This window comes from Solanum pennellii, chromosome 5, assembly GCF_001406875.1.
Source record: "Solanum pennellii chromosome 5, SPENNV200".
Taxonomy (NCBI): Eukaryota; Viridiplantae; Streptophyta; class Magnoliopsida; order Solanales; family Solanaceae; genus Solanum; species Solanum pennellii.
Genome location: NC_028641.1, coordinates 44,621,970 through 44,637,151, shown reverse-complemented (window position 1 = coordinate 44,637,151; position 15,182 = coordinate 44,621,970). Strand labels below are relative to the sequence as shown.

The 15,182-nt window shown below is 36.7% G+C and overlaps 1 protein-coding gene across 1 annotated transcript; it reads right to left on the bottom strand.

Moving 5' to 3' along the window:
- Window positions 1–6,332: 6,332 nt before the first annotated feature.
- LOC107019515 lies at window positions 6,333–8,669 on the bottom strand. Its single transcript, XM_015219989.1, has 3 exons — window positions 7,236–8,669; window positions 6,851–7,177; window positions 6,333–6,788 (listed from the first exon to the last, which is right to left on the bottom strand). The coding sequence occupies exons 1-3, from the start codon at window positions 8,667–8,669 to the stop codon at window positions 6,333–6,335; spliced, it is 2,217 nt and encodes a 738-aa protein (XP_015075475.1).
- Between the last annotated feature and the right edge of the window lie 6,513 nt (window positions 8,670–15,182).

Here is a 15,182-nt window from a genome sequence, read left to right as displayed (position 1 = left end):
ACTAAACATGAGTTTTTCGCAGTGGCGCTTCCATTCTAAAAAAATTTCTCCTATTTGCTTGACATAAGGGTGATAGTGCATAAAGAACACTCTGCTCTGAGGTACTTGATGTCAAAGAAGGATGTGAATCCAAGGTGTATTAGATAAGTATTGTTGCTGCAAGAGTTCAATTTCGAGGTAAAAAATAGAAAGGGGACTGAGAATCAAGTGGCCGACCATTTTTCTAGATTGGAGGATGAAACTATTAGGGGAATTGGGCGAAAGGGCTGAAATTGATGATGCATCCTAGATGAACATGTATTCTCAGCCTCTCAAGATCTGATCCCATGGTTCGCCGACTTTGCAAACTATCTGGCGAGTGACTTGGTTTTGTCGGTGTAGACGATAAAATTCTCGTCGAGAAAACAATAATCAAGAACGAAAAATTATAGCAGCGATCAATTTTATTATTTCAAATGCGAGTGTTACAATCTCTATAATTCCTCTGAATTCGCCTTTTCAAATATAAATTCAAGGGCTTTAAAGCTTGTTCTTGAATCTATGATTAACTTGAACTTGAATTTTATCTTGATCTTGACATTTATTTGAACTCAAGGGCTTCGAGCTTGTTCTTGAATTCGGTGGTCTTGATCTTGATCGTTCTTGAACTTGAATGCTTGAATTCTTAAACTTGTAGCTTTGTAGAGAATTAAATGGCGTTTGTACCACAGAGTTTCTCTAGCTTCTTGTTTAGAATTTTCTGTCTCTTTTCTGAATTATGAGGACCCCTATTTATAGTTTTAGAATAGAGGAGTTGCGATTGGAATAGGATTCCATTCAGCCAATCAGATTAAAGTGACATGGCATTTGGGCTTTATGGAGCGGGCTTGTCATCTTTGACACATGTCATGATTCTATTGGTTTTCTTATTTGACTTGGCATGCCACATCATCTGCACACGTGGCGCCAAGATGGGCTCTAGAATGAGATGAGATTGGGTTTAACAAATTGGGTTCATCCAATGTAGCCCAAATCAATTAATTTAGACTTTAATTAAATCCATATTTATTGGACTTAAATATTTAACTCAATTATATCAATCCACAATATTTATTTGGATTAATATATTTATGAATTCAATATAATCCTAATCATTTTATAAATTTATATTTAATAAATTTTAAATGATTACAAATGCCCCCTGCTTCAAGGGTTGTCGAGATATTTTATCTTTTAGAGACTAGGCTTGAAGCATTAACCGGTTACTAAATTCACCTTAGTTAAAAATGAATTGTAATTGAATTAACAATTGTAATCCTACTCAATTTCATATTCCTATATATGGTTTATTGCCCAAACCAAAAGGAAATCATTATTCAATTAGGAATTGTAATCCTACTCAATTTCATATTCATATATTTGTTTTATTGCCCAAGCCAAAAGGAAATTGTAATTGAACTAGGAATTGTAATCCTACTCAATTTCATATTCATATTATGTTTTATTGCCCAAGCCAAAAAGAAATTGTAATTGAACTAGGAGAAGGATTCTATCCCACCACATGACATCTATAAATAGATACGTTGTCTCCATAATTTTATCTTCAACTACGGATTGTGAGCCTACGACGAAAAGGGCATACTCAAGGTAATTTTCCTTCTTTTTTTTTATTTATTTTCGTCACTTTTTTACAGCTTGACATGTCTGTCGTAGAAAATTCATATCTCATTGTAGAAAAATCAAAATCATGAACCGTTTGATTTTTCAGAAACTAGATTATTCGATCTCTAACATACCCAAAACTCAAAATTTAATACCTTCAGAATCTTTCTAGATGATTTTTTGAAGTTAGCTATAGATTTTGTCATGCTAAAAAATCGTCACTTTTTTACAGCCTGACATGTTCGTCGTAGAAAATTCATATGTCATAGTAGAAAAATCAAAATCATTAACCGTTTGATTTTCCAAAAACTAGAATTTTCGATATTTAACAAATCCAAAATTTAAAATTTAATACCTTCAGAATCTTTCTAGATGATTTTTTGAAGTTAGCTCTAGATTCTGTCATGCTAAAAATTCGTCACTTTTTTACAGCCTGACATGTTCATCGTAGAAAATTCATATCTCATTGTAGAAAAATAAAATTCATTAACCGTTTGATTTTCCAAAAACTAGAATTTTCGATATTTAACAAATCCAAAATTTAAAATTTAATACCTTCAGAATCTTTCTAGATGATTTTTTGAAGTTAGCTCTAGATTCTGGCATGCTAAAAATTCGTCACTTTTTTACAGCCTGACATGTTCATCGTAGAAAATTCATATGTCATAGTAGAAAAATCAAAATCATTAACCGTTTGATTTTCCAAAAACTAGAATTTTCGATATTTAACAAATCCAAAATTTAAAATTTAATACCTTCAGAATCTTTCTAGATGATTTTTTGAAGTTAGCTCTAGATTCTGGCATGCTAAAAATTCGTCACTTTTTTACAGCCTGACATGTTCATCGTAGAAAATTCATATGTCATAGTAGAAAAATCAAAATCATTAACCGTTTGATTTTCCAAAAACTAGAATTTTCGATATTTAACAAATCCAAAATTTAAAATTTAATACCTTCAGAATCTTTCTAGATGATTTTTTGAAGTTAGCTCTAGATTCTGGCATGCTAAAAATTCGTCACTTTTTTACAGCCTGACATGTTCATCGTAGAAAATTCATATGTCATAGTAGAAAAATCAAAATCATTAACCGTTTGATTTTCCAAAAACTAGAATTTTCGATATTTAACAAATCCAAAATTTAAAATTTAATACCTTCAGAATCTTTCTAGATGATTTTTTGAAGTTAGCTCTAGATTCTGGCATGCTAAAAATTCGTCACTTTTTTACAGCCTGACATGTTCATCGTAGAAAATTCATATGTCATAGTAGAAAAATCAAAATCATTAACCGTTTGATTTTCCAAAAACTAGAATTTTCGATATTTAACAAATCCAAAATTTAAAATTTAATACCTTCAGAATCTTTCTAGATGATTTTTTGAAGTTAGCTCTAGATTCTGGCATGCTAAAAATTCGTCACTTTTTTACAGCCTGACATGTTCATCGTAGAAAATTCATATGTCATAGTAGAAAAATCAAAATCATTAACCGTTTGATTTTCCAAAAACTAGAATTTTCGATATTTAACAAATCCAAAATTTAAAATTTAATACCTTCAGAATCTTTCTAGATGATTTTTTGAAGTTAGCTCTAGATTCTGGCATGCTAAAAATTCGTCACTTTTTTACAGCCTGACATGTTCATCGTAGAAAATTCATATGTCATAGTAGAAAAATCAAAATCATTAACCGTTTGATTTTCCAAAAACTAGAATTTTCGATATTTAACAAATCCAAAATTTAAAATTTAATACCTTCAGAATCTTTCTAGATGATTTTTTGAAGTTAGCTCTAGATTCTGGCATGCTAAAAATTCGTCACTTTTTTACAGCCTGACATGTTCATCGTAGAAAATTCATATGTCATAGTAGAAAAATCAAAATCATTAACCGTTTGATTTTCCAAAAACTAGAATTTTCGATATTTAACAAATCCAAAATTTAAAATTTAATACCTTCAGAATCTTTCTAGATGATTTTTTGAAGTTAGCTCTAGATTCTGGCATGCTAAAAATTCGTCACTTTTTTACAGCCTGACATGTTCATCGTAGAAAATTCATATGTCATAGTAGAAAAATCAAAATCATTAACCGTTTGATTTTCCAAAAACTAGAATTTTCGATATTTAACAAATCCAAAATTTAAAATTTAATACCTTCAGAATCTTTCTAGATGATTTTTTGAAGTTAGCTCTAGATTCTGGCATGCTAAAAATTCGTCACTTTTTTACAGCCTGACATGTTCATCGTAGAAAATTCATATCTCATTGTAGAAAAATAAAATTCATTAACCGTTTGATTTTTCAGAAACTAGACTTTTCGATCTCTAACATATCCAAAATTTAAAATTTAACAACTTCAGAATCTTTCTAGATGATTTTTTGAAGTTAGCTCTAAATTCTGCCATGCTAAACATTTTCAGATTTGTGTGACTTACTAAAAATCGTGTGTCTTGACGTAGGAATAGCAAAATCACAATCCACTTGGTGATTCCTAATCTATACATAAAGGTCTACAACACATCCAAGATTCATGATTTAATACCTTTCGAGTCTCAAACATCTTGACAGGTAACAATCTCTCCTTCACATTTTTTTTTGTAGATCAGCAAAAGGAATTTTATATTTTATGGAGGCTACATAATGGAAGGATTTTCCACATAAAAATGTGCTTAACGTCCATGCCTTAACAAAATAAATAAATAAAACTCTCAAGGTGTTCCACGGCCCGAATGCTTAACCAACTTGATGTTTTACTAGAATACCGTGTAATGCTCCCGCCTTGAAAATAACCTCAAGGTTTTACAAGGACCCGCATGCTTAACCAACTTGAAGCTTTTACTAGAATACCGTGTAACGCTCCCGCCTTGAAAATAACCTCAAGGTGTTACAAGGTCCTGAATGCTTAACCATGAAGCTTTACTAAAATACCGTGTAACGCACCCGCCTTGAAAATAAATTCAAGGTGTTACAAAATCCGGAATGCTTGACCAACTTGAAGCTTTAATAGGATACCATGTAACGCTCCCACTTCGAAGATAACCTCAAGGTGTTACAAGGTCCTGAATGTTTGACCATGAAGCTTTACTAGAATACCGTGTAACACTCCCGCCTTGAAAATAAACTCAAGGTGTTACAAGGTCCCGAATGCATGACCAACTTGAAGCTTTAATAGGATACCGTGTAACGCTCCCCCTTGAAAATAATCTCAAGGTGTTACAAGGTTCTGAATGTTTAACCAACTTGAAGCTTTAATAAGATACCGTGTAACGCTTCCGCCTTGAAGATAAACTCAAGCTGTTACAAGGTCCTGAATGCTTAACCATCTTGAAGCTTTGATAGAATACCATGTAACGATCCCGCCTTGAAGATAACCTCAAGGTGTTACAAGGTCCTGAATGTTTGACAACCTTGAAGCTTTAATAGGATACCGTGTAACGCTCCCGCCTTTAAAATAAACTCAAGGTGTTACAAGGTCCTGAATGCTTAACCAACTTGAGACAGGATAAACCCGTGAAAAGACCATTTTAAGGTGCAAAGGGACAAATATTGTCCACCTTAAGGCATGGAAATTTAAATATCCTTTTAAAGATAAATCCATCGGAACTCTAGCTTAAGGTGCAAAGGGACAAGTTTGTCCACCTTAAGGCATGGAAATTTAAATATCCTTTTAAAGATAAATCCATCGGAACTCTAGCTTAAGGTGCAAAGGGACAAATATTGTCCACCTTAAAGCATGGAAATTTAAAGATCCTTTTAAAGATAAATCCGTCGGAACTCTAGCTTAAGGTGCAAAGGGACAAGTTTGTCCACCTTAAGGCATAGAAACTTAAAGATTCGTTGAAGGATAAATTCTCAACAAAGCTAGATTAAGGTGCAAAGGGACAAATATCGTGCACCTTAAGGCACGAAAAATTTAAGGATCCTTTTAAATATACACCAGTGAAAACGTCAACTTAAGGTGCAAAGGGACAAATATTGTCCACCTTAAGACATGAAAATTTAAAAAGATTCTTTTAAGTATACATACGTGAAAAGGCCTAGCTTAAGGTGCAAAGGGACAAGTTTGTCCACCTTAAAACATAAAAGTTCAAAGATCTATTGAGGGATAACCCGCAACAAAGCTAGCTTAAGGTGCAAAAGGACAAACCTCGCGCACCATTAGGCATTGAATTCAATTACATACGCATTTGGAGACTTCTACTTATATACTTGAAGTCTTACCTTCATACTTAGAGTATTTGAATACTTCAACCTGTATACTTAGAGAATTTGGATACTTCAAATAATAAACTCGAAGAATATAAAGACTCCAATTTGCATACTTGATCTAATTTAAAGACTTCCACCGTACTAATAAGAGATTCATATTTTATGACGGTTTGCCGCTTCCATAAACCCATCAATACTTCGTGCAAGTCTTAAGTTTGATGAGACAAAAGATAAAAATAAAATATATATCGCTTTGACTTTCATGCAATAGATCAAGTGGGAACATTTTTTGACACTCATGCAACTGAACTTAGAATATGGTTCTAAGCGCCTACGTACCTCAATAATGAGGATCAAGTCACAACGTAGTTCTGGGGATTTGAGTGATTTTTTATGTGGTTGTGCCGTACACAGTTTATACTCTTGCGAGCCAGGAGTGACGTGTATTTTAGGCTCGTACCTTAAGGAGCATCATCTTCCTTCAAGGATAGTATCTCTTTAGAAATTTGGCATTAATAGGACCGATCCTTAAGCCATCAGCATCAACAAGCTTATAAGCACCATTTGAATAAGATTCTTGTACGACATATGGTCCATCCAACTTTGAGGTAAATTTGCCCCCAGACTTGTGCGAAGTAATGATTGGTCTTCTTACTGCGAGAACTTTATCTCCTACTTGAAAGCACCTCAAGTGAACCTTCTTATTAAAAGCACGAGATACACGAGCTTGATAACATTCAAGGTTTTGTTGGGCTTCTAACCTCTTTTCATCAAGTGCTTCTGACTCAGCAAGACGCAATCGAGCATTTTCTTCCTCAGTGAGCCCTTCTTGAATAGCAAGTCTTAAGGAGGGTATTTGACGCTCGAGTGGCAGGACTGCTTCAACTCCAAAAGCAAGTGATGTGGTGTTGCTTGAGTTGGTGTGCGATATGTTGTCCTATATGCCCACAAAGCTTTTTCCATTCTTTCATGCCAATCCCGTTTGGATTTGGAGACAACTTTCTTGAGCAGGTTGCATAGAGTCTTATTGAATGCTTCAGCAAGACCATTAGCGGCAGCATGGTACATAGAAGATTTACGCTGCTTAAAGTCAAAAAGATCACAAATCTTGTTCATTAACTTGTTATCAAATGGTTTGCCATTATTTGTTATTATATAGCGAGGGATGCCAAAGCGATAAATAATATTTACTCGGATAAAATTTGCAACTTTCTCGTTCTTCACCTCTTTAAGAGCGACAGCTTCAGCCCATTTTAGCCCATTTTGAAAAGTAACCAGTTGCAGCCAAGATGTACAAGTGTCCACCAGAAGACTTTGGTAATGGTCCTAAAATATCCAGTCCCCAAGCGTCAAATGGCCAAGATGCGATGGTTGGGTGCAATACTTCGGGTGGCTGATGAATGAAATTTGCATGAAATTGACAAGCATCGCATTTCTTGGCATAATATAAGCAATCTTTCACCATGGTTGGCCAGTAATACCCCATCCTCTTTATGTGAAAATGATGTTTTGGTCCAGATTGATGTGATCCACATACTCCTACGTGTGCTTCTTGCAGGGCTTGAAACGCTTCTTCCTCTCCCAAACATCGTAATAACATACCCTCAAATGATCTTCTATATAATGTATCCTTGTAGTAAAGGAAACGAGGTGCACGACGACGTATGTCAGTTCTTCTTCTTGGATTTTCTGGAAGTATCCCATAACATAGGTAGTCAATGATGGGTTGTCTCCAATCTTCATTCGCAGCTTCAACAATGGCAACGATATGATCAAGCTTATTTTCAATATATTCTTCCTCATTTGACGGTGGTACTATCCATTTTAAACAGACAGTTACTTGCGTTTGATCAGGAAGGGTTAGCGTTGAAGCTAGAGTAGCCAATGCATCAGCTTTCTTATTCTCTGTTCGACGCACATGTTGAAGAATTAAATCCCCAAGCCATCTTATCAACTTTTGAGCATAATCATGATAAGGTCGCAATTCAGGATTTTTTACCTCATAACTTCCTAAGAGTTTATTAATCACCAATTGAGAGTCACCAAAGACCTGTAAATGTAATTGTTTCATGTCAACGGCCATTTCAAGTCCAAGTATCAGTGCTTGATATTCAGCGACATTATTGGAGCAACATTGTTTTAGAATAAAAGAGAATGGTAGAATCTCTTGTTGTGAAGTGATGAACACCACGCCAGCACTAGCTCCGCCGCGATGTGCAGCCCCGTCAAAGTACATTTTCCAAGGAGGTTGAAATTCAATTAACATCGCATCTTCATCAGGAAACTCATCAGTTAACTCCCAATCATTTGGTATAGGATGGTCTGCTAAGAAATCCGCTAGTGCTTGTCCCTTCACGGATTTTTGAGGGATGTACACAATCTCAAATTGTTGGAATTGGAGGTACCATCTTGCTAGTAGGTCACTAAGGACAGGTTTTGAAATAAAAAACTTGATGGGATTTGCTCTAGAAATAAGTCGGACAACATGAGCTTGATAATAATGCTTCATCTTTTGAATTGAGAAGACCAGTGCCAAGCATAACTTTTCAATTGGCGAATAATTTAGCTCATTTGGCGTCATTGTTCTACTTAAGTAATAAAGAGCATTTTCTTTGCCTTCACTATTCTCTTGAGCTAACAGGGCTCCTACAGACCTTTCTTGTGCTGCATTGTAGAGTATCAATGGTTTTCCAGGCATAGGGGCTGCCAAAACCGGAGGTTTCACTAGATACGATTTGATACTTTTAAAGGCTTCGCTACATGTTTGGTCCAAATTAAAAGGAGCACCTTTCTTCATAAGAAGACTGAATGGTGACATCTCCCCGCTAGATTTGAGATGAACCTTCTCAAGTAGGCTAACTTTCCTTGGAGACTTTTTAACTCATGAATATCTCGAGGTTCAGGCATATTGCATCGACTTTGGCTTGATCAATTTCAATCCCTCGATGTCTCACAATAAAGCCAAGAAACTTGCCGGAAGTAACTCAGACGGCACATTTCAATGGATTCATCCTTAATTGATATCTTCAGTGTAACTCAAACACCATCCTTAAGTCTTTCAAATGATCACCCCTTTTCCTCGACTTCACTACCAAATCATCAACATAAAATTCAACATTTTTATGGAGCAAGTCGTCAAAGATATTTTGCATAGCCCTTCGATATGTCGCGCCAGCATTCTTTAAATCAAATGGCATCACTTTGTAGCAATAAATACCTTTTGGCGTGCGAAATTTTGTGAGTTCTTCATCTTTTGGTGACATGCGGATTTGATTATATCCAGAAGAACCATCCATGAACGACATTGCCTCATAACCAGTGGTGGAAACAATCATCAACTCTGGAATGGGAAGAGGAAACTCATCTTTAGGGCATGCATTATTGAGATCTCTAAAGTCAACGCAAACTCAAATTTGACCATTCTTCTCCCTCACAGGAACAATACTTGAAATCCATGTAGGATATTTGACCTCACGAATAAAGCCTGCCTCAATGAGTTTGTTAACTTCATTTTCTATCAACGGAATCAAGTCTCGTCTAAAACGTCTTTGAGTTTGTTTAACTGGACGAGAACCATTTTTGACTGCCAATTGATGGACCGCTACTCTAGGATTCAATCCAGGCATTTCTTTGTAACTCCAAGCGAATACATCTCTATATTCTTTGAGTATATTCATGTAAGCGACTTCTTCATAAATTTCTAGAAACACAGTCAAGTAAGTTGGCTTCGGATCTTCATCAGTGCCAAGGTTAACTTCTTTCAAAGGATCTATTGTGATCTTTACTCCTTCTTCAAGTTCTGGAGGAGCATCTTTAGCATCTTCTTCTTCCACAGGATCATTGTCATTGACTGATATATGACAACACGATACAATATCTTCTACCTCTTCCACAATCTTCTTTTGAGGCAAAAAATCGTACTCATTTTTTATTGTACATGATTTGAGGAACCCACACTTTCTTCATCTTCCTCGTGCTCTTTGGTGTAAACCACAGTATGAACCTTTGCCTTGAGTTCCTCTTTACATGAAACCACAAGTTCCACTCGTCGCCTCATCCTAGAAGGAATCAAACTTCTGAAATCCTTTCGAATCAAATGTGAACCAGGCGTTGTAACTTTTAAATAACTTCTCAGGTTCTTGTTATTCTTCTTCAGAGGACCTAACCTCTCAAACACAGAAATTCTTGTTGTCGCTTCACCAAGTTGATCAAAGACAGAAGGCTTTTTATTGGGAGAAGTGACGTCATCTTCAAAAGTTATATGATTATTACTGGCCCTTCTTATGGAAATGCGAATTGGCGGCAGTTGGCTATAACCTAGGCCTTCTCGCGCTTTCCTAGTTGTATCTTCTGATGGGAGTTTCCCTAGCGCTGATGGCTTGCTAGGGTTGTATCCTGCCTTCACAAATAACTTGTAGGCATTGGGATGAAAACCTTCTCTTGTGCGCTTTGTAGGGAGAGCCATATCCAGCACTTGATCTTGAGCGACTGACTTCTCTGGCAACTTTGAAGACAAGTTTATTGCATCAATCCGGCTGATAGGAAGAGTTAGCCCTCTTAATGCATTTTCTTCAAGGTTAGATGGTTGATCTTGTTTTTTCTTCGCTTTTGGAACATAGCAAAGCCTAGAAGTCTGCCTCTTCTTTGAAGACAGGCTCTTCCCTTCATTAAGAATGGGACAAGAGTCTTTAGTGTCAATTTTCACCTTTTCGATAGCTGCATCAATTCTTTTACTTACGATATTATCAATCTTGATTGATTTGACGTCATTGGATTTGACCCCTTTAAGAACAAAACTTCTCATATAAAATTTTGCATCCGCAAAGTGTGTCTCCACTTCGGTGAAAGGATTATCATCACCAACTATCTTTCTTTCAATTCCACCTTCAAGAAATTTAAAACATTGATAGTAAGAAGATGAGACATTTCTATTCTCATCTACCCAAGGCCTGCCAAGTAATATATTGTATGATGTCTTTGCGTCAATCACATGCATCCATGCGCTTGATCGCAAATCTCCCATGTGGATCTCTAATTTAATAGAGCCTATGGACCTCTGCCCGCCTTGATTAAATCCTTGTATCAACAGACGACTTTCACTAAGTTCCCCAGTCGTGATGCCAAGTTCCTTCAATGTGTGGATAGGCAAAATGTTAACTCCAGATCCTTCATCTATTAAGATTCTATTTATCTTCATCTCTAGCACATGACCCACCATATACAAAGGACGATTGTGTAGTGCTTCACCAAATAGAAGATCGTTATCTGTAAATGTGATTTTAGTATCACAGACATGTGCTTCTTGGGAAGAAAGTTCAATAGATTTTTTAGAAGATGAAAGAGACATCATCTGAGATTTCCCTTGTTTTTTCTTCTTCCCAAGGTGACACTTTTGGTGAGGATTCACTCGTTGTTCCTTCTTTTACAGTAGGAGGCACCTTCATTGTTTGTTCTTTATCCACATTGAAACATGATGCCTCGACATTGCCTTGAGTAGACATTGTGTCGAAAGATCTTGGCAAGAATTCCTCTAGAGTCACAAGACGTCGAGGTTTTTGGTAGTGATGCACTTCAACCTTTGCCCTTTTGGGGCGCTTGATTGATTTTTGCTTCTCTAATTTCTTCACCATTTTTCCTCTAACCGGTTGCTCGGATAATTCTTTTCGTAAGCTTGACTTGTTGCGTCTTCTCCTAGTTGCAAGAATCTAACCCTCATCACCATCTGTGTCAACGTCCTGGTCTACTGGCTCTTTTTCATGCTTTTCAGAGATATATATTCTGACCGGATCCAGTGACCCAAACGTGATAGAGTTATGGTTAGAACTAGCCTTTTCATCATCAAGGATAATTTTATTTTCGTTAGCCAATCGCATCACTCTATCCTTAAAGACAAAACATTTTTCAATAGGATGACTCACAAATCTATGATACTTGCAATAATTTGGTTCATCAGTTTTTCCAGCTTCATCGGGTCGCTTCATCTCTGGCAAGTCAATGAACTTTAACTCAAGCAATTCATCAAAAATTTCAGAAACGTCAGAATCAAAGAAGGGATACTTTTTCCTTGCATCTCCGTTAGCGTCGACTTTTGATTTGAACGTGCTTGGAAATTCCTTTTCACATTTTGTTTTACGCCCTCATTCGTGGTGAACTTTGCGGGTGACACATTTACACTCATGGATTCTTTGTTGTCATTTCTGGGCAGAAACTTGCTCCATCTTTTGGGTTCCTACTTGTCCCTTCCTTTGCGAGGATCATGGACAATAGTCATATCTTTTCCGGCAGATGACATGCTCAACTCCATATCATGAGCGCGAGTAGCTAAATCCTCGAAAGATTTGGTTTTATTCCTTACAAGATGTAAAGAAGCTCCCAGTGCATTCCTTGAATACACATTTCGATTGCAGAAGCTTCACTAAGCCTGTCCTTGCAATTTAGGCTCGCGTTTCTCCATCAATTTATGAAATCTATGACCGGTTCGTCCTTCCTTTGGCGAGTATTCGTGAGTTCTACCATGCTTACCGTGCGCCCTGTGCTATAGAAGCGATTGAGAAACTCATGTTCTAGTTGCTCCCAGCTATCAATAGAGTTAGGTTCGAGATCCGTGTACCAATCAAAGGCATTTCCTTTTAGAGAGCGGACAAACTGTTTGACAAGATAGTCTCCATATGTTCCAGCATTATTACATGTCTCCACGAAGTGCGCGACATGTTGTTTCGGATTTCCTTTTCCCTCAAATTGTTGAAATTTGGGAGGTTGATAACCAGCAGGCATTTTAAAATTATTAATCCTAGCAGTGTATGGCTTAGCATACATATGAGAAGACTTGGTGGAGACTTCATACTTATCTTTGATAGTGCCTTCAATAAACTCCTTCAAGCGATCGAGTGGGGACATTCCTTCAGAAGAAACTGGCATCTCTTTAACAAACGGGGCTTTCTTAGCAGGATCTTCGATTTCTTGAACTTCAATGCCCTTTCCAGGTGCATGGCTCGCATCTCCATCTAAAAGTCCTTCTATCCTGTCTATCAATTTGTCAATTCAAGATTCTTGGTGTTGTACATGCTTCATCAATCCTTCAACCAATTGTACATGCTTCATCAATCCTTCAACCAATTTCATCAGATTTATGAGTTGTTCTTCAGGAGAGGAAGCAGCAGTCTCCATCGTTTGCCTGATCATCGGAGATACATGAGAGTAACATGGATTGTCGCGTAAGTTAATTTTCAGTGGACTCACTTTACGCGATATACGTGGAGATGATTCATAAGTTGAATCACAGTTCTCCCTTGTGGTAGAGTTCTTGGAAGCAGATTGCTCAAGTAGAGCCAATGTCTTCTTGATCTTTTTAGCAACACTACTTTCTCCTTCTAAAGCATTTGTGGAGGGACTTGCTCCTTTTGGAGTCGAAGACCCAAAAACAGGAGTTGATGCAGACGACACTCTAAGCGTTTGTTGCCCTAGCATAGCAGCCTTGCTTCTCGTAACAGCTCCAAAACTTCCAAAGGTAACACCAAGGATGTCTTCAACTTTAATAGAGAACTTGGAGCTAGTGACCTTAGAGGCGTTTGATCGAGAGTTGTTGTTCATGGAAGTCATCTTGATATTCGTTGACATTTGAAAAGTTGAGATGAGAGGTAGAGATGGTCCCACTGGGCGTGCCAGAATTTGTAGAAAATAAAATTCTCGTCGAGAAAACAATAATCAAGAACGAAAAATTATAGCAACGATCAATTTTATTATTTCAAATGCGAGTGTTACAATCTCTATAATTCCTCTGAATTCGCCTTTTCAAATATAAATTCAAGGGCTTTAAAGCTTGTTCTTGAATCTATGATTAACTTGAACTTGAACTTTATCTTGATCTTGACATTTATTTGAACTCAAGAGCTTCGAGCTTGTTCTTGAATTCGGTGGTCTTGATCTTGATCGTTCTTGAACTTGAATGCTTGAATTCTTAAACTTGTACCTTTGTAGAGAATTAAATGGCGTTTGTACCACAGAGTTTCTCTAGCTTCTTCTGTAGAATTTTCTATCTCTTTTCTGAATTATGAGGACCCCTATCTATAGTTTTAGAATAGAGGAGTTGCGATTGGAATAGGATTCCGTTCAGCCAATCAGACTGAAGTGACATGGCATTTGGGCTTTATGGAGCTGGTTTGTCATCTTTGACACATGTCATGATTATATTGTTTTCTTATTTGACTTGACATGCCACATCATCTGCATACGTGGCGCCAAGATGGGCTCTAGAATGAGATGAGATTGGGTTTAACAAATTGGGTTCATCCAATGTAGCCCAAAGCAATTAATTTAGACTTTAATTAAATCCATATTTATTAGACTTAAATATTTAACTCAATTATATCAATCCACAATATTTATTTGGATTAATATATTTATGAATTCAATATAATCCGGATCATTTTATAAATTTATATTTAATAAATTTTAAATGATTACAGTCGGTCTTGAATTTCCATCAGAGAAAGAAGTTCATGCATGATGAAAATGTTCTTTTGGGCCGAATCTTAGTTATACCGGACGGTGCCTAAGATCCTGCGGTGTGGGTACTATTTACCAACCATTCACCAAGATTCTCACTAGTCTCCAAATCATGTGATTGGTGCCAATGAGAAGGAAGAATTTCGAAGAAGCAAGAACTCCCCTTAAATCATATTCTAGTGATTGAGTTGATTGATGTATATGGCACTGGTTTCATGGGACCATTTGTAAATTATTATGGGATGAAGTATATACTTGGAGTGATTGAGTACTTGTCAAAATGGGAGGAAAAAATTGTGCTTCCTAAAAGTGAAGGAAAGAGTGTCACCGCGTTCGTGAGATCAAGCAAATCCTTGTGAAAACGGTGAATCCTAATAGAACGGATTGAACAAGGAGGCTTGATGATGATCTTTGGGCCTACCGCACTGCATACAAGAATCTTATAGGTATGTCTCCATACCAACTTGTATATGTGAAGGTTTGTCACTAGCAGGTTTAGCTAGAGCAGAAGGCAATATGGGCAATGAAGAAACTGAAGATGGATTGGATGGAAACGGCAGAATAAAGACAAAATGGGTTGAATGATCTTGATGAGTTTAGCCACAAGGCCTACGAAAGTTCAGACATCTACAAATAGAAAATGAAGAAGTATCAAAACCAAAAAGGTTAAAAGCAAGAATTTGCGGTTAGTGATTTGGTACTTCAATTAAACTCTAGGCTACGCTTGCTTCCGGGAAAACTCAAGTCCAAGTGGACTAGGCCATTCCTCATCACTAAAGTGTTTCCACATGGAGCGGTCGAGTTGAAGAACAAGGATGGTGCAAAG

Bases quoted from the DNA above. Each gene is read 5' to 3' on its own strand.
- LOC107019515 (XM_015219989.1), bottom strand. From the start codon at position 8,669: ATGTCACCATTCAGTCTTCTTATGAAGAAAGGTGCTCCTTTTAATTTG. The intron at 7,178-7,235 runs GTATTGCACCCA...TGGATATTTTAG, and splicing joins TCATTCATCAGCCACCCGAA to GACCATTACCAAAGTCTTCT. The intron at 6,789-6,850 runs GTTGTCTCCAAA...GTGGGCATATAG, and splicing joins TATGCAACCTGCTCAAGAAA to GACAACATATCGCACACCAA.